Raw genomic sequence first — 19,740 nt, 5'->3', positions numbered from 1 at the left:
GACTTTTTTGTACTACAAAAGAGGGACACCTTAGCATTGGACAAAACAGGGGTGAGTTTCCCAAAGATTACCAGGTAGCAATTCCTTAATGAATATTAATAACCTTCTCCTGCTATTCTATGTTTTGGAAATTCACTGGCACTGCAACTTTACATATCTACCTGCAGTGCGTGAACGCGCAACTTGGGAGTAGGAGCTGCTTTAAGGTGTATTTTGATGTTACAGATCGATGCAGTTGAATCACCACCTTAATAATGGATTTATCACAATGTGTCAGTGCATTTTTACATCCCTAGAGCATGACCACAGGAAGAGCATGAGAGTAGGGAAGAATAATTTAGAGTAGGAGTCATTTGGAGTAGGAGAATAAGAACAGTTGTGACAGTTGTGTACTGTAAATGTGCTGAGAACTGAATAGTCACCCAAGGCCTAGTTTTATGTAAGATCAACATTCACCTGCTTTAGAACTGTTCACTGATTGTGCTTTGGATGTGCAGTGCATCAAAGCTGAACAGTGACCTCTAGTGGCCAAGAAGGGCATCTGCTTTTTGAAGTCGCATGGAGCCTCTCGCTCCCTTGAGTTGTGTGTTGAAGACGATGGGTGTAGGTTTGCACATTACAAAATTTAAGACAAAAGGACCATCTAAGGGTTATATTGCATCGCAAATAGGATGGTAAGGGGGGAATAAAAACCAGGAGCTGCAGGAGAAAATGCCCCAAAGATGGATCCGTGTTTCATAACAGCTTCTACTGCGATAAAACAATAGCAGTCCGTATCGCCAGAGACACGTCAGCAATCGCAATAGGAAAAGTGTTCCGTAGAATGTTAAATAGTTTCATTTCAATGCTTTAAATGGAACCTGCCAGGAAAACACATAAGAAATGTGGAAAGTTCCATTGCATGAACAAACCCCAAGCGTGCTCCATCCCTGGCTCATAAACAGCCTATCGTATCCCTTGATAATGGAGCGTGCTATGAGTGACACGCAAGCAGGCAATCGTCCAACTGGTGTCTGGTTTGGTGTGACATCTACATGTGACACAACAGGAACAGTGTGAAGTGCGAAAATGAGTGCAGAGGGTGAGGGAATTGTTGATTTAAAAAAGGACAGATCAACTTGGCTGAATGGCAGCTTTTTGTCTTTCTTTGCTTTTTTAAAATCTGACTGATATCAGAACACTGCTGTGTGTAAAGTGTGCAGGGAAGCCGTCCCAGCCAAGAGCAGGAATGCTACAAACCTGGTTTATCACGTCGTCGTGTTAACATTAAAAACTATTAACTGTAAATAATGGAAGTCTTAAATTCAACCTTTTTTTCTTTGGTCTTTAAAACAGGTTATTACAATTATCAGTAATTATTGATATCAACTAAAATGAATCATTTTACCATGATAAATGTTTCAGATATTTTGTCCAGCTCTAGTGTGTAACTTAGAAACCATTTGCTTTCAAGCAGCTGAATGTTTTGAATAAGGTCACGTTTTAGCACTTGGCTAGTACTAGCTAAAAGGAGACTTATTGTCACTGGCAAGTTCAGTGAACCATTTGTAGGTAGTTAGGGGCTAATGAGTAGCTGGTCCCCATCTTTCCAGGTATCCAGCGCAGTACAGCTTCCTTCATTTCACTCTAAGCTCGGCTTATGGCTGCTGGTGGCCATGAGAGCCTTTCTGTAACCCACATGCAGATGTCAGTGTGCAGTGTGCCATGTGCTCTCTGCCATGTGCTGTCTGCTATGTGCCATCTACTGTGTGTGGTCTGCCATGTGCCGTCTGCTGTGTGTGGTCTGCTGTGTGTGGTCTGCCATGTGCTGTCTGCTATGTGCCGTCTGCTGTGTGTGGTCTGCCATGTGCCGTCTGCTGTGTGTGGTCTGCCATGTGCCGTCTACTGTGTGTGGTCTGCCATGTGCTGTCTGCTATGTGCCGTCTGCTGTGTGTGGTCTGCCATGTGCTGCCTGCTATGTGCCGTCTACTGTGTGTGGTCTGCCATGTGCTGCCTGCTATGTGCCGTCTGCTGTGTGTGGTCTGCCATGTGCTGCCTGCTATGTGCCGTCTGCTGTGTGTGGTCTGCCATGTGCTGTCTGCTATGTGCCGTCTGCTGTGTGTGGTCTGCCATGTGCCGTCTGCTGTGTGTGGTCTGCTATGTGCTGTCTGCTATGTGCCGTCTGCTGTGTGTGGTCTGCCATGTGCTGTCTGCTATGTGCCGTCTGCTGTGTGTGGTCTGCCATGTGCTGTCTGTGGTCTGCCATGTGCAGTCTCCTGTGTGTGGTCTGCCGTGTGCAGTCTACCATCTGCGGTCTGCCATGTGTGGCTTGCAGTCTGCTATACTTCAGCCTTTCTCCTTCCTCTCACTCACAGCATGTCCCCTGTCAGCTTTTTGGATATAGGTGTCCCTCTTGGTCTTGGTACGAAAAAAGAAAAATAGATTTGATTTCAAAATTTCAGTATTTAAATATTGGGTTTAATCTCTTCTCATAACTTTAAGAAACAGTGACTCCACACGAATCTCCAGCCCACCAGCTGAATATGTACTTCCTGCAGCAGGTCCACAACCCGTGACTGAGACAAACCCTCTCTTCATTTTTTCTGACCACTGTCTGGGCTTTGGTGGTATTATGGTAATTGGGGCTGGGTGATATGCTCTACAAATGACATCGCGATTATAAGTTTTATTTCATTCACGATTATAGCAAGAAAACAAGTGTTTAGGCTACATTACAACATTCATGATATTGAAATGGATGTTCAAAATCACAATGCAATATTTTTTTCATATATCCCCAAGCCCTAACAGTAATATGATATTTTAAAGTCTTACTGAAAAAATTAGCCCCCTCCCTGTCAAAGAATTTTGTTGAAGGGGGCCCTGCTTGGCAAATTTTACCTGCAAGATACTAGAATAGCGTTGGTGTTGAATCTACCATCAAAATACCATAAACTGATGTGTACAGCATGACAAACGAGACCACCATAAACTGATGTGTACAGCATGACAAACGAGACCACCATAAACTGATGTGTACAGCATGACAAACGAGACCACCATAAACTGATGTGTACAGCATGATAGACGAGACCACCATAAACTGATGTGTACAGCATGACAAACGAGACCACCATAAACTGATGTGTACAGCATGACAAACGAGACCACCATAAACTGATGTGTACAGCATGATAAACAAGACCACCCAAGCCTACAGCTGTTTTTGTCCCTCAGACACACTTTTGATGACCATTGTGCAAATTTGGTTTTGAGGGTCAGTTTTAATATTTGCAAGTCATTTAAGACTTGTACGTCTTTTTAGTTATCGATTAATTGTCATAACAAAAATTGTGATGAACTTTTTCTGTTAATTTTATAATATTATTATAGAGTAAGCCTCTTCACACTTTAATATTACACGTACACCTTATGAAGTAGAAAGGCTATTTATCGGCACTGAATACTAGAACATAAATAAAAAATGCATTTCTGTTTGCTTCTTAAGCTTTGTAAACAAAAATCGTACAGGGCAGATATGACCAAATAAGAAGTTAAACGAGAAACATGAAGTTAAAAGATAATCAATCAGTTTTTGTCACCACCTGATCCAGTCCCACCTGCCCCATTTGTACCTGATACATTTGCGCATGTGCAGCTTTTTTGATCATGTGTACCCTGCATCACATGTATGCCCCCTACTGTTGTTTGCTTATTTATTTATTTTTGCAAAGCTGCGTTGTGAAAAATTGTGTCTAAGAGTACAGTCGTGGCCAAAAGTTTTGGTTTTCACAAAGTTTGCTGCTTCCGTGTTTGTAGATGTTTTTGTCAGATGTTTCTATGGGATACTGAAGTATAATTACAAGCATTTCACAAGTGTCAAAGGCTTTTATTGACAATTACATGAAGTTTTTGTAAAGAGTTAATATTTGCATTGTTGGCCTGTCTTTTTCAAGACCTCTGCAATTCGCCCTGGCAGGCTGTCAATCAACTTCTGGGCCAAATCCTCTCTGATGGCAGCTCATTCTTGCATAGTCAGGAGTTTGTCATAATTTCTGGGTTTTTGTTTGTCCTCCCACCTCTAGGTCTGGGGAGTGTCCTGGCCATGCACCTAAAATGTCAAAGTTTTCTTCCCCAAGCCACTTAGTTATCACTTTTGCCTTATGGCACGGTGCTCCATCATGCTGGAAAGGGCATTGTTCATCACTAAACTGTTCCTGGATGGTTGGGAGAAGTTACTCTCAGAGGATGTTTTGGTACCATTCTATATTCATGGCTGTGTTTTTAGGAAAAAATGTGAGTGAGCCCACTCCCTTGGCTGAGAAGCAGCCCCACACATGAATGGTCTCTGGATGCTTTACCGTTGGCAGGACGCAGGACTAATGGTAGCGCTCACCTTTTCTTCTCCGGACAATCTTTTTTCTGGATGCAGTTCAGACATACTAAGTCTATGGTTCTCATTCGATGGTGAGTGATATCTGTAATAGTGTAATTAGTACCAGTGCTAAAGAAATATAATACTTTAGAGGTTTCAGAAATGTGCTACCATTAGTGTCCCATGTAACACTAGTCTGCACAAACTCTGAGATATTTGGTAAAATGTAGGACTATTTTGTTATTCGTGCAGCATGAATAAATAAAAATAGCTGTGTTGCATAATTGACAAATTTGTGTGTGTCTTCCTACCCAAAACAATTCCAAATAAGCCACGAAATATGGACATTGATCATGAATTCCATTCTACCATGCGCTAGCGCTTTCCTTCCTATGCTGTCTTCAACACAAGAAGTCAGGTGGTGATGACGTAACCCTGCTCGGGTCAGGATCATTAAGCACAATGTGAGCACAGACCAACAGGGGAGTGGGGGGGGGCAATCATGCTCAGGCACGGTACAAGGCAACTGGGCCAAGTGAGAATACACCCTCAAAAATGGCCACCTTCTTAGGATTTGCACATAAACGTCCTACTGCCTGCAGCTCTGCCTTTGGTAACACCTGGTTACTGAGAGAGGTCAGCGGAGAATGGCCAGGCTCATTAAGGCCAACAGGAAGTGCAGAAATAACTGCTCAGCACAGCAGCGGTGTGCAGCAAGGCGTCTCTGAACACGGCACTCGTCTGTCCTCGAGTGGTTCTGGGGACAAAAAGAGATCCTAGCTGGTACTATGTAGGTGTCCCTAACAGTGGCCACTGAATGCATGTGCTTTTACTAGCACACAATGCAAATGTTGAAGCATGTAGGCAGTATGAAATGTTTCCTGAAGCGCCGTTTGTTGAGGTGCTGTTTACTCCTCGGCAGGGTAAAGGGCCGCGTGGAGCACGACTTCAGCCGATCGAAAAACGGGAAATGGCCGTTTGGTGCCTGTGGTCAAAACTCTTAATGAAACACACTTTGTAAATTAAATGTCGTTAATTACTGTTGGGCTTGCCGAGCTGCCAGCTGCGTGTGGCGGGGGCTGGGGGCGGGGAGGGCTGCAGAAGCAGACTGGCACCCCAGTCACTTCAGGCCGTCTCATTAAACCCTGCCCCTGGGTATTTTACGCCTTTTATGGGCAATTTAATGAACTGTTTATATTTGTAGCTTTCAGAGCTAGCACAATTATTTGTGCATGCTGGCTCCGGCTCTGCCGCCGCCTGCGTGACAGGAGAGTGAGCAGTCAGCGCCGCCTGATTGGGATTAATTATTCCTGCTGTGGGAGCTGCCGACTGTGTCAGTGCTGGAGAGATGAGCTGTGCTCCTCTAGCCTGCTGCTGCTGCCCCCTGCTGGCGCCTCTGTCAGGGGAGGCCGCTCCTCTAGCCTGCTGCTGCTGCCCCCTACTGGCGCCTCTGTCAGGGGAGGCCGCTCCTCTAGCCTGCTGCTGCTGCCCCCTACTGGTGCCTCTGTCAGGAGAGGCCGCTCTTCTAGCCTGCTGCTGCTGCCCCCTACTGGTGCCTCTGTCAGGGGAGGCCGCTCTTCTAGCCTGCTGCTGCCCCCTACTGGTGCCTCTGTCAGGGGAGGCCGCTCCTCTAGCCTGCTGCTGCCCCCTACTGGTGCCTCTGTCAGGGGAGGCCGCTCCTCTAGCCTGCTGCTGCTGCCCCCTACTGGCGCCTCTGTCAGGGGAGGCCCCTCCTCTAGCCTGCTGCTGCTGCCCCCTACTGGCGCCTCTGTCAGGGGAGGCCTCTGCTAACGTTCTCAGTTGTCATTTCATTCCAAGCAAACAAAACACACAAATCTGTCTTTTTGTCAGTTTTTGTTGAAATAATGTAATAAATTATAAATTACTGCTCGGTAACAATAATCTGTAATTTAATTTACATTTTGTGAATAATGAAGCGTAATTATCTGTTGTTCTAACTTGAACCTATATTGCAAATAAGTCTTGCACAAGTCGATGTATGTATTATTTGTTTTGACAGAAGTGTTGATTTACATATGTAATGTACAGACTAATGCTGGAATATAGAGCAGTCTTTTGATCCCTGTCAGCAAAGGGAAAATGTGCGTTTGACGTGTATTTGTATTTGACATGTAAACCTCAGTCCTCGGTTTGATGAGATATGTCTGTTTAAAAGGCAGACAGACCATTTTGCATAAAGCTAGGAAAGATCTTTGTACTTTTTTGTGCTTCCGGGAATAGAAGCAATTTCTCACCCAAGATTAAAAAATGTGACAAAAGGAAGACCTTTCAAAAGGATAAGAAAACTGTTTTCGCTTCCATGGCAGTGAGGTAAGTTATGAGAGTACTCATTCTCTCTGAAATTCAAAGTGCTCCCGGCCTGGTTTCATGTGCCTCTCCGCAGTTTTAATTTGAGACCTCTTGCGCCTTCCCTAAACAAGCAGAAGGATGAAGTTGTTCAAATCATTTTTTGTTAAAACTTTTCCATAGGATTTACCATGAATTGCATTGATTTCTTTGGTGTGCTTTCTGTGGCGGCGTGCTGTACGGACTTGGTCAGCTTGTCGTTAGGAGGGCTCTCCAAGCTCAGGTCCTTGTCAGGAGCAGCATTAACTTCCACAGCAGAGCCGCATGGCGGCGGCTGGCTGCTGTCTGCTGTGAGCACACAGTGCATGGTTACGCTGAGAGAAGCAGTCATCTTTCCCACTTTTAGGATAAAGTCAGTGGTCTGTCTTTCTTTACGCGTCATTCAGAGTGACATTACACTGGCAAGCAAGCCATGCTCTCACACGAACCTTCTCAGGCAGACAAAGATTCAGTCCAGGATGTTGATTCAAATCAAGTGTTTCCTGAAGTCTCATTTATGGGAAAAGCAGCATTCCTAAATTTGCACACTATTGGACAGCAGACTGAATTGTGACACGCGGCAGCCGATAAGTGTCGTTTGTGTTCCTTCACGTCAACAGAATATACATATTTGTCTATTGAGACACTGTATGATTCTTTATAAACAGAGTGTGTTATTCTTTGTAGCAAAAGTTCTTGATGGTGGTTCCACTCATTTGCATTATTGATTATGGCTTAGTTAGCTTTTTTGAAGAAGGTATTTCTAAATATTATTTGTGTTGTTTTATTGTTTCATCGAGTGTCAGGGCTGTGTCCTGCCTGAGAGTGTGTGCACCGCCACTCTCTTACACAGGTCCCACAGCTTTGTCCTGCCTGAGAGTGTGTACATCGCCACTCTCTTACACAGGTCCTACAGCTTTGTCCTGCCTGAGAGTGTGTGCACCACCGCTCTCTTACACAGGGTCCCACAGCTGTGTCCTGCCTGAGAGTATGTGCACCGCCGCTCTCTTACACAGGGTCTCACGGCTGTGTCCTGCCTGAGAGTGTGTGCACCGTCGCTCTCTTACACAGGGTCTCACGGCTGTGTCCTGCCTGAGAGTGTGTGCACCGCCGCTCTCTTACACAGGGTCCCACGGCTGTGTCCTGCCTGAGAGTGTGTACATGGCCGCTCTCTTACACAGGGTCTCACAGCTGTGTCCTGCCTGAGAGTGTGTGCACCGCCGCTCTCTTACACAGGGTCTCACAGCTGTGTCCTGCCTGAGAGTGAGTGCACCACCACTCTCTTACACAGGGTCTCACGGCTGTGTCCTGCCTGAGAGTGAGTGCACCGCCGCTCTCTTACACAGGGTCCCACGGCTGTGTCCTGCCTGAGATTGTGTGCACCGCCGCTCTCTTACACAGGGTCTCACGGCTGTGTCCTGCCTGAGTGTGTGCACCGCCGCTCTCTTACACAGGGTCTCACGGCTTTGTCCTGCCTGAGAGTGTGTGCACCGCCGCTCTCTTGCACAGGGTCTCACGGCTGTGTCCTGCCTGAGAGTGTGTGCACCGCCGCTCTCTTACACAGGGTCTCACGGCTGTGTCCTGCCTGAGAGTGTGTGCACCGCCGCTCTCTTACACAGGGTCTCACGGCTGTGTCCTGCCTGAGAGTGTGTGCATTGCTGCTCTCTTACACAGGGTCCCACGGCTGTGTCCTGCCTGAGAGTGTGTGCACCGCCGCTCTCTTACACAGGGTCTCATGGCTGTGTCCTGCCTGAGAGTGTGTGCATTGCCGCTCTCTTACACAGGGTCCCACAGCAGTGTCCTGCCTGAGAGTGTGTGCACCGCTGCTCTCTTACACAGGGTCACACGGCTGTGTCCTACCTGAGATCGAGTGCACCAGCACTCTTACACCCCTTGCCAAGTTGATCTTTGGTTAGCAGCTTTGCATCCTGGCTTGTTGGTACCCAGATGAACCCCTTCAGAGCAGAGCTCCTCTGCTTCCAGGGGACAGACCGAATGGTTCGTATCCTCATGTTAATTATAGCTAAGAGCCCCGTGTGCTGACAGATGCATGCACACAAATGCGTTTACAAACAGAGCAGAGCGCATCCGATGGGCAGGGCTGGGGTCTGCATGATCAGCGTGCCATGTGTCTGCTTTCTGCGCATATTCAGAGAGGAGAGATGGACCCTTCTACCATTCGCTAAATATAACCGAGCAGAGGGAGCGCGTGTTAGCTCTCCCGCATGAGGCGTGTGGGGGCACTGTGCTGGGAGCAGGGCCTCGCCTTCCCTCTCTCTGAAGGGGCTATATGTTTGTAAACAAGGTACCCCCAAAGCTGCAGTCTTCCCCGGCGTGTGGCGAGCTGCGCCTCCAGCCGCTCCCCTCTATGCGCTCCGAGGGGGCGCAGGGAGAGCCGTGGCGTGTCGGAACACCAGTCTCCGAGCGGCGCGTGATGAATTATTCCGTGTGCTGCTCACATCCCCGTTATCACAGGGCCGTGACAGCACTGAGCTGCCAGCGCAGACAGGGCTGAGTGCACATTTATCACTGACATTTCACCAGAACATTTTCTACGTCTCTCTGCCTTTTTTTCTTATTCTTCTCATTTTATTTATTTAGTAGAAAAAGGGTTTTTCGGTTATTATTTTCGTTTTGGAGGGACAGGCGGATGGAGGCACGGCCGCACGGATGCCCTGTCCCGCCGGGCTCAGCAAAGCTCGGCCCCCCCTCCTCCGGTAGAGGGCCCTCGTGCTGCGTGAGTCTGAGTTATGTCCAGCACAGCCATGCTGACGCTTATTTTTGTTGTCGCCCCCCCAGAAAAGGTCACGCATCGCCTACAGTGACGAGGTTCGCAACGAGCTGCTGGAGGGCGAGGGAGCCTCCTCCGAGAACCAGGTAGGGTGCTAATCAGTGGGGCCCCGGCGAGTGGGCGGCTGGCTGGGGGCCGGGGCTCGGGGGCTCGCCGTCGCTCTTCCATTGGCATCAAGTGGAGCGGAAGTAACAGTCTCAATGCAAAGCCTCCGTGTGAATGGGCTCCGCCCCTGTGGACCACCATGGGGGGGCACGCTGCCCCCCTCCCAAGTCGTGTTTTGTGTAATTGGACTGAATCTTTGGCAGTCGTCTTTTGGCGCCCTCAAGAACAACGCTGGGGCTTTGGATGGGGATCTGTGCTATTATCCCTGCTGCCGTTAGTCTGTGCCCAATCACGTGGCTCATACTTTATCACCGGTGCCGTGAGGGGAGACGCGTATCTCACACCTGAAAGCTACCTGGAAAGGGTAAAATGACAAATACATGTGAAATCAGACTGAAATTTTAATCACAATGAACCGTCTAATTAAAATTGAGCATTAAATTACAATTTATTGATTGTGATGGCAGAGAGGTATGCCACGTGATTGCAGAGAGGGTTTTATGAAGTGCTGCTTGTTAATGGTGTGGCGCTTGCTTCATGTGCCATTCACATACGCGGCTGCTGCGAGCCGGAGTATGCGGCTCACCCTGCCTGCTGCCCTTTCTCTGGTGCCGTGATGTGTCCTGGTTACGGCGGGAACTCTGCAGGGCTCTCTGCGTGAAGCCAGCAAGCGCACACTCGTTCACCATCAGCCATTGTCCTGCATAGTTGTCTTTTTTTATATCCTCCCTATTACCATTTCAATAATGACCTCCACACAGCTCATCTTACAAACATATGTACCGTTAGCTAGCAAGTGTAATTGATGTGCATATTCCATCCAAATTAGCCAGGCAAAAAATAAATAAAATAAAATGTCATTGTCAGCTTTATTTATGTGAAACTTGAGGTTGGTCTGTTGTCAGAACTGCCACAGAAAACACATGAAAAGCTAGAAGACACAAAGACATTAATTTTATATCATTAGTGTTTGTTCCTTATAAAGCATTGCTGTGTGCACAAGTATGTGCACTTTTGTGTGGGCGCACGTGCAGTCATACAAGACTAACAATTTTTTTTTTTTTATTTATTATTTTTTTTTTTTTACATGTTTCCTAGAATTACTTTTCAATAGATTTAATTATTCACAGTATTTGTGTAGCAGTTATTAAATAAAGAAATGTTATATTCTACTAAGTTTTAGCTTAGTAGCTTGGTTATATTTCAGTACACGGTTTGTCTTTGTGAATTTCAATAAAAAATTAATGTAATCGTGCAGTATGCCTAAAAATGTATCATCTTTTTTTAAAGGTCATTTAATGTATTCTTATTTACCACTGCACAGATCTGCAATTGGTATTACTTTTGATATATCAGCTTTTACATTTGATGACACTGTTGCAGTTCTCCAGCTTCCTCTTTTCTCACAACCAACTAAAAGTCCTTCTGTACCTTTAACAAAACAAAATTGCATTTTAATTTTTGTCATTTGTGTGTGTATATATATATATATATATATATATATATATATATATATATATGTATGTATATATATATGTATGTATATATATATGTATGTATATATATATGTGTGTGTGTGTGTGTGTGTGTGAACCTTACAAAATGGTACCCTGATTGTGTGACGCATTCTGTTTGCCCTTTCTAAATCTCATCACTCCACGTGTGTTTACATGCATGTACATATATACATACACACAGAAACACTTTAAGAATGAAGATATTTGGCAGTGAAGACGTTACTTTTCCATGGCTGAACTAACAAATCCCCAGCTCCACGTTTGCCTCATTTAGATTTTACAGACTTGGTCAAGCTGTGTGTAGCGTATGGCAAACCTAAAGTGTTTTTTCCCTCCATGGAATGGAACGAAACGAGGATATATAAAGAAGGGGGGGGCCGGGGGATGGCTGAGTCGGTCAATCTAATTCCTGACGATCTGAAAGAGGTCAGGATCGTTTCCTATAGCCCTGGCTGAACAGATCATTACCAGACACAAATCTTTTCGTTACATGGCAAGGATTTATAACTAAATATATAGGGAGCCTTCATAAGTTCTGAAAGTAGCGTGTTGGTCCTGCGATAATGTGCAAAGGCTGGTTTAATAGAGTTCGGCATTTATTCGTTATCTGTGCACAGACAGAGACAGAATTGTCGCTATCGCCTTTTTTTTTAATAATGTGCTGGTCGAGCGTCGCACATGCTTTTTTCACAGACGCAGGCAGGCTGGGGTTTCACCTGCCACACACACACACACACACACACACACACACACACACACACAGACCAGGGTTTCACCTGCCACACACACACACACACACACACACACACACAGACCAGGGTTTCACCTGCCACACACACACACACACAGACCAGGGTTTCACCTGCCACACACACACACACACACACAGACCAGGGTTTCACCTGCCACACACACACACACACACACAAACACACACACACACAGACCAGGATTTCACCTGCCACACACACACACACACACATACACACAGACCAGGGTTTCACCTGCCACACACACAAACACACACACACACAGACACACACACACACAGACCAGGATTTCACCTGCCACACACACAGACACAAACACACACAGACCAGGATTTCACCTGCCACACACACACACACACACACACACACACACACACACACATACACACAGACCAGGGTTTCACCTGCCACACACACAAACACACACACACACACACATACACACAGACTAGGGTTTCACCTGCCACACACACAAACACATACACACAGACCAGGGTTTCTCCTGCCACACACACAAACACACATACACACACATACACACAGACCAGGGTTTCACCTGCCACACACACACACACACACACAGATGCAATCTGTCTCACAGATGCTCCGCGGCATAGTTTCCATTTCAGTCACAGCAGACGGCTCGGCCACTAGAGATTCTGCTGGTCTGAGCCGGCATGGACCAGAGTTAATAGGCTCCAAAGCAAACCGATTACTGTTTGTATTAAATTCTGTTTTAAATTAAACAGAAATGTATAGTTGTGTATTTTTAAGTACAGTTAGCGATAAGGATCTAATGGATGTAAATCAAGGCAAAACATAAAGTTTCATGAACATTACACTTTTTGTCTAGAGCAGCTATTGCAGTGCACCTATTATTCATAAGAACGGATTTGTAACTATAGAGAGAGAAAGGTCCTCCAAAGAGAGCAGCACAAAGCCCCTCATATGCTTTTTCGCAGATACTCCATGAGGGCTTGTGGTCAGCCAAGCAGCACAAATAAGATAGAGGCAGTTTTGTTTGCTTGCTATTGAGAGTGATGTGGACCCCGGTGAATATTCCGGGCAGGGCTGGGCCTCCAGAAGCTCTAAATAGCCACATCTGTAGTGTAGTCTTAAACTTTGGCCCTTTTAAATAATGCAGCCAACGTGGGGGTGATGACCTGAAAAATAAAAGGCAGTTTCCATCAGCAAAGTGCTGCGTTTTTGGTGAGAAGCTCCTCCTCTTTTCCTGGGTCTGCGTCTGTAGGTCTGAGACCAGCTCTTTGCTACAGTGCCGTAGCTGCTGGACATTAATTGGTATCATTGAACATTTTTGAATGATCAGCCATGATCAAGACTTTCTGCGGTCAGTAGCACGTTAATGCAGTTAAACGGAGCCACTAGTGTCCCACCTTTGGCTTCCTTTCATATGAGGCTCTGCTGATTACCATCTCCCTGTCGCCTGTCTGTCATAGTAAGACTCCATCTGGTCCCCTTGCTGCCTGTGGCATATACACTGCTGACTGTGAACAAGCTTCTCATTGGCATCCCAGTGATGCGTTTGTTTCATAGGCGTGGCTCAGCTTCCGTTACCCATAGACGTCTGGGGGGTTTCCTGGGCCGGCATGCGTGTGCTGAGCTCTGTCTGTTGCGCCATGTGTCTCAGTGACGGTCCCCCAGCTTGGCTGCATCTCATGTCCTGTTTGTCACTAAGACTGAAGCAGTGATGACAGTTCAACCTGATAAGCCCTCGACACCTGCAGTCTAGGCTGCTTTGTGGGTCTGGTCTGTAGGGTAGTAAGGTGGGGGGGGGGGGGGGGGCGGGGTCGTCCACCACCTATGCTAACATTTTAGCATTAATTTATAATCTCTTAATCGGTCTTTAGCATCTGCAGTCCCGGCTGCTCTTTGGGCATTGTCCGCAGGGTCACAAACGCGGCCCTGCAGAGTTGTCCTCTGCCACGCTAACATTCTAGCATTAATTTCGCTCTCCTTTTGTCTGGAATCCGGTTTATAATTTATGATCCAAGCCCTGCCTCTTTCTGATACATTAGCGAATTATAAAAGTAGAAAAATTGAGAATGACCAAACAGCAGAGAGAAAGATGAGAAGTGGAGATGATGATGGCCTGCAGGCTTGCCTCAGATCTGCTAACCTTTAATCTCTCAGAAGAAATGGAGATTAAAAAATCACCTGCAACCACTGACAAATTAACAAACTTGTTCTTCTTCCCTCTTGCAAAATGCGGCTATCTTCCTGCATGCGGTGCTGAGGATGATGCCTCTGCCTGCCTCTTTAAATGAACAATGAGCTTGGCATTAAACAAACTGTAGTCATTATACTGTTTTTTTAAATACAAACGGTAGTTCAGTGACAGTCTTAAATAAAGCAAAAATCATTTATCGCAAAGGAGTGCTGTTAGCTGTCTGCTTTGATATTTAACCAATTTCATTAAATGATTTTGACTAATGATTTTTGTTTAGTTTTTTTTTCAATCAAAATAAACATTAATAAAACGATAACTGTAATAATTACTATTAGGTTATTTTTATACACACTGTAGTATAAGTAGTAAATATATATGCCAGAGCTGCCATGATTACTCGATTATTAAAAAGCATCGATTAAAATTTGGCGGAAGGAAGACGGGGCATAGTGGATGAGGGTCCACATAAACAGGAAAAGCATCAGTTCTGTGGAAGCACTTCATGTTAAAAGTGGATGCGAATGCAGTCGTCTGTCAGTATTGCAACGCAGAATTTAAAATATCACCACAGAATAATTTCAATGCTAATCTTAAAAGAAGACGTTCGAGTTTGACGGACTCACTCGGTAATGCGAAGTTAACCATAAATATGTGCCATATTTAGCCTCTCGGTGTAGCATAGCCCGTCTTTGTCATCACTTTAACGTAAATCATTTTGCTTTCTAAGATCGTATTATGATAAAATAATCGCCGCTAAAACGATTAGCCCAGTCGCTTAGCTGCGTCATCTTACATAATAGGGTACATAATAACCATATTATATTTTTTACATATTGTATGTCTCAAATAGTGCTGAACGATATTGGAAAAGATTTACAATTTTGAACGTATGTTAAGTTTTTGCGATATTTAGGAACTGAAAATTAACTATAGCCAAAAAGAAATTATCTACCAATAGAATCTGTGAAGTATGTTGGTGGTGCTGCCGTGATTTGTTCCAGCAGACACAAAGCAGTACTGACAAATGTCTTTTCGTAACCTCTTCTTGTTCACTTCTCTCATTTCTCATTTCTGTTACATTTCTCACAAATGCACCACACTGTTTACCAGTGAGTCCAACAGCAAGCTCGAGTGATTATGGTAGCCTCAGCGTGCGCTGGAATGCCGAAAATGGACCATCATTTAAACTGCAAAGCTTGCTAATAGTTTTAATTCCTGAGACAGTAAAATGTTTTCGTGCAGCTTACTGGTCTCGGATCAGCTGACTATCGCGGCCCTTGTGATATCGACATCACAGCTGTCAGATCGGCATAGTGGGTATCGTTGTTGCTGCAGCTTTATGTCTGGAGTTTGTAGGTTCACCCTGTGTGTGCGTGGGTTCACTCCACATCCTCTGGTTTCCTTCCACCAGTGGCGGTGCGTACTGTGTGTATCTAGCCTTTCGCCTCCTGGTTCCCAGTGCACCCACCTGCGGCACGGCCCAACCTATTTCGCGTTTCTTAAGAACAGGTTTTTCACAATAAACTGTATGTGTTTTAAATGCTTGTCATAACCTCAGACATTTTAGCTAATACGATGTGATTGCAGTGATTTTATTGCTGAAGACATCTTCGGAATGAGGTTGAAATTGAAAATACAGCAGACTGATCTATTTATTGTGTGCGTTTTACTTCCTTATAGTTCATAGGAATAGTTAGTTGTCACCTGTGTGCGCGAAACAGCAACGAATCGTTACTAACTGTCGCAAGATGTATCAATAAATAAATAAGTAAGGAACCCTAATCACGATCGTGGCATTTTAACGACTCACGGGATTTCACGATGATGGGGAAGACAGGTCTTAAATGTAAATATTTCTGAATTTCACATACAAAAATGTTGCATTTTCGTGACAGGGGCTGCATGCGCACTTTACACCACTGATTTCCGCTATCAAAAAAACGCAACTTCAGTAAATTGGAAGGAGCTAAATGGACCGTGTACGTATCTGCCCCGGCATCGGATACTGTCCCTTTCACGGCCTGCTAATTGCAATAAACATTTATTATTATATTATATTATGTGTTATATTACTGGATTTGGTGCCACTTTACAATAAGACTACTCATATAAATAGTTTACGAATGGTTTATAATCTGGTTATTAATTAGTTTGTAACACTTTGTAAATTATTTATAGACAATTTTAAATAAGTTATAACTGTTTTCTTTTTATTAATGAGTTACTACAATTTGCAAGTGGCAAAGGGGGCCTTATTGTAAAGTGGTACCTGGATTTTCCTTCAGATTAATCAGTAGATTATTAACAGTCAGTAGCGACAGCCCTACTATAGCCGTACTTAATTTATGATTCACATACAAATTTTTTGCGTCATAGTTATCTTGTAGCTGTCTCTGTATAATGATGTTTAAAATGCGTGCCTGTGCTGCTTGTGCTTGCTGTGTGATTGTGGGAGGTGTGTGATGGGGGGGGGGAGCAAGACCCGCCTTGCACGGCACACTGGGCTGATCGGCCTGCTCTCGCTCCCGCAGCTGCCTCCGCTGCCGTTCGTGGGGATTCTCCCTTTTCTTCTTTGCCATATCGAGTGTTGTGATGTGACTCTGATTTTGATTTCCTCCTTGATGATGATACTTTAGATGCAGCCGGGAGAGATCCAGCCCCTCCGTCTTTGTTTAATGTGACAGCGAAGAAGTTGATCTTTGTTTGTTCAAAACTCCGCATGAATCTGTGTTTAGCTTCGTTTAATGTGTTTGTCTGTGATTTCTAAATGCTAAACATGCAAACAGATAAATCGTCAAGGTTAATTCTGTACCCTGCTGCATGACTGATCTCTCTGCTGCCATGTCTTTGCTTTTTATCTCTCCCTTTCCCTCTTTCTCTCTGTGCGCTCGCTTCCCTTGTCAGCTGATAAAGTTGCGTGAGGAGGTAAGTGCTTCCACTCTACCTCTCTCACTCCCTGATTCCCTCCAGTGCGTTATGAGGAACCCCAGGCCTGTCTTTGCTCCCCGCTGGCCAGTGCACTGTGCCTCTAGCTGAGGAACCCCAGGCCTGTCCTTGCCCCCCCCCCCCCCCCCATGGGGGTATCAGGCTGGCCAGTGCACTATGCCCCTAGCTGAGGAACCCCAGGCTTCTCTGTGCCCTCCCCCCCCCCCCCCCCATGGGGGTATCAGGCTGGCCCTAGCTGAGGAACCCCAGGCTTGTCCTTGCCCCCCCCCCCCCCCATGGGGTATCAGGCTGGCCAGTGCACTATGCCCCTAGCTGAGGAACCCCAGGCTTCTCTGTGCCCCCCCCCCCTCCCCTGTGGGGGTATCAGGCTGGCCCTAGCTGAGGAACCCCAGGCCTGTCCATGGCCCCCCGAGGGTGTGTGCAGGACTGGTCAGCAGTAACAGCCAGTAAGGTTCCTGTTAGATTGAGATGCAGGGAAAGCTGTCCATTTCCCCATTAGTAAAGCTTCCGAATGCAGGCAGTCACTGATACCCTGCAGCACAGCAGAAAGTGGCACTGGGCACTCTTTTAAGGGCCTTCCTTTCTGCTCTACTCCTCATCTGATTAAGTACTGAAAAGGAAGCACTGCATCACTGTAATATGATATTTGTCAGGCTGAGTGTTTGTGTAAAGGCAGCGAGTGCTACGCTTGGCGGCTTAGCAAAGGGCCTCTGAGCCGCCGTGTCACTTCCCCTTCCTGTCTCCTCCCGTCACAGGGACACGCAGACCTCGCAGTGCCGAGCACGTTGCTGCCCTCCCCTCGTGTTTCCCTGTTTGTGTTCTTATTTCCTAGCCGCTGCATTGACAGTCAGAGCAGATGGGATGTGTTTGAAGCTTCGGGGACTCTCCCCACCTCACCTGCGAAGCGTTTCCCGTTAGCAGCAGCCAATTATGATGCTGTTTCATTTCACCCTTTTTTTTTGTAACCAAGCGGTTTCCATTTCAGGGTTTTAATCAAAGACCATACAGCTTATTCATACTAAGCTCTGTTTAAAAACTATACTTTTCCATGGCTGAGAAACATGTTTAAATATTTAGCATCTGCATTGACTGCTGTTTGACACTTGTAATTTCTCATCTTACAAATAAACTGGGAAAAGATCACATGGCGGTGATGAAGAGCTGTCCTTATTATTCAGTTTGACGCTCGTCCTTATTGAAATAATAAGGAAGCATCGGCCCTGTTGAAAGTGCTGAATGTGAACGGCGCTCTCTTTGATATCGAAGCGCCCGTATGCCGTGCGCTTCTGGTGACTTAGTGTTCCCTGCTAAAAAACAACAGCAGAACGTTCCCTTTAGCTCCTTCAGGTTACGGTTCACACAAAGAGGAGTGGCTGCCGTAGATGCACATGCTGTTTTGACATGTTTGTCACATTTATATCAGTTAGGGTTAGAAATCGGCAGTCATGTGATAAAGATCGGCAGTTTGACCCCACTTTCTACAGTGCTGACCTTTACTTTCAGTTATACACATGGGTCTCTGCCACATAGTCTCTGTACGGCTTCCACAGGCTCTGGTGGCTCTGTCACCATTATGTGATTGTACAGTAATAAAACAAGAAAAAATAGATGTATCTTGAGACAAAAATATTTCTGAGCAGTGCTTTGAGGTTTAATACTGTCATAAAAATGACTAGATTCACCCAGTGCCCTGCAACTCGGTTATAAAAAAAAAACCGAAATGAGTTTTGCGTTCTAGTCTGTTGAGCAGTGCAATAAAAATTAAAATGGGTTCTGTGCATTACTCTGCTATGCAGTGCAGTAAAAAACAGAAATTACTTTTGCACTGCACTCTTAGTTATGCAGCGCATTAAAAAACAAAAATGACCTTTGCACTGTGCTTTCAGTTATGCAGTGCATTAAAAAACAGAAATTACTTTTGCACTGCACTCAGTTATGCCATGCCCCAAATAAACGAAGGTGACTTTTGCACTCTGCTCTAAGTTATGCAGTACATTAAAAAACTGAAATGAGTTTTGCGCTCTGCTCTGAGCCTCCATTTCAGAATGTTATGAATGAATGAAATGACTGTTTTCCATCTATCGATTTGACAAAGCCCTTTCCCCTGCCAGTGCCATCCCCATGTCGGGGGGGGGGCAGATTCATCTGTAAACAGTGTCTTTGTCTTCCTTTGCAGTTTAGACATTGCAGCTTTATAAATAGTCCTCATAAGATTGATCCCCCCCACACACACACTTCCAGCATATGTCTGCTGGGATTGGTCCTGCTGTAATGTTGTTGAGCTTTCTATGCCGACCACTGTGCATTGTTTTAATGATCCTCCTCGCTCTACCACTGCTATCGTCAAACACTCCCCCGTCTCCTCCTACCCCCTCCTCTGTTTAAAAAAAAAAAAAAAAAGGAGAAGACAGCGAAAGAGAGAGGGAGAGAGAGAGCGAGAGAGAGATTGGAGAAACGGCTTTGAAGTGGCTTTCCCTGCGAGAGCCTGCTGGCCGCCTCCCTGAGACGTGTCACCTTTGCCGGGAGGGAATAGGGAAATCACGTTTCGAATGGTAATGATAACATACTAATCAGTGGAGCTCTTTGAAGATGAGGGAACGCCGCGCTCTGTCAGTGTCCCCGGCCGCCTCTCCTCCGAGGCACTGCGGCATCCTGGGCTAGGTGTGCTAGCTTAAGTGTGCGTGTCAATACGGCACCTCCGTCTCCAGCGATCCATTGGGGCT

At 45.7% G+C, this 19,740-nt stretch overlaps 1 protein-coding gene across 5 annotated transcripts in view; it reads left to right on the top strand.

Moving 5' to 3' along the window:
- vti1a (vesicle transport through interaction with t-SNAREs 1A) overlaps positions 1-19,740 on the top strand; it is a 101,802-nt gene that overhangs the window by 15,094 nt on the left and 66,968 nt on the right. For 2 of the 5 annotated variants that reach the window (XM_023839625.2, XM_023839623.2), the window contains exons 4-5: positions 9,500-9,577; positions 16,976-16,996. The exons of 1 other annotated variant lie outside the window; for it this stretch is intronic. In XM_023839625.2, the coding sequence (XP_023695393.1) occupies positions 9,500-9,577; positions 16,976-16,996 (99 nt within the window). The remainder of the gene's footprint in view (positions 1-9,499; positions 9,578-16,975; positions 16,997-19,740) is intronic. 2 more of the 5 variants (XM_023839624.2, XM_023839627.2) reach the window with 1 other exon arrangement.

The sequence above is a fragment of the Paramormyrops kingsleyae genome, chromosome 20 (assembly GCF_048594095.1).
Source record: "Paramormyrops kingsleyae isolate MSU_618 chromosome 20, PKINGS_0.4, whole genome shotgun sequence".
NCBI classification, from domain to species: Eukaryota; Metazoa; Chordata; class Actinopteri; order Osteoglossiformes; family Mormyridae; genus Paramormyrops; species Paramormyrops kingsleyae.
This window is presented reverse-complemented; position numbering and strand designations above follow the sequence as displayed.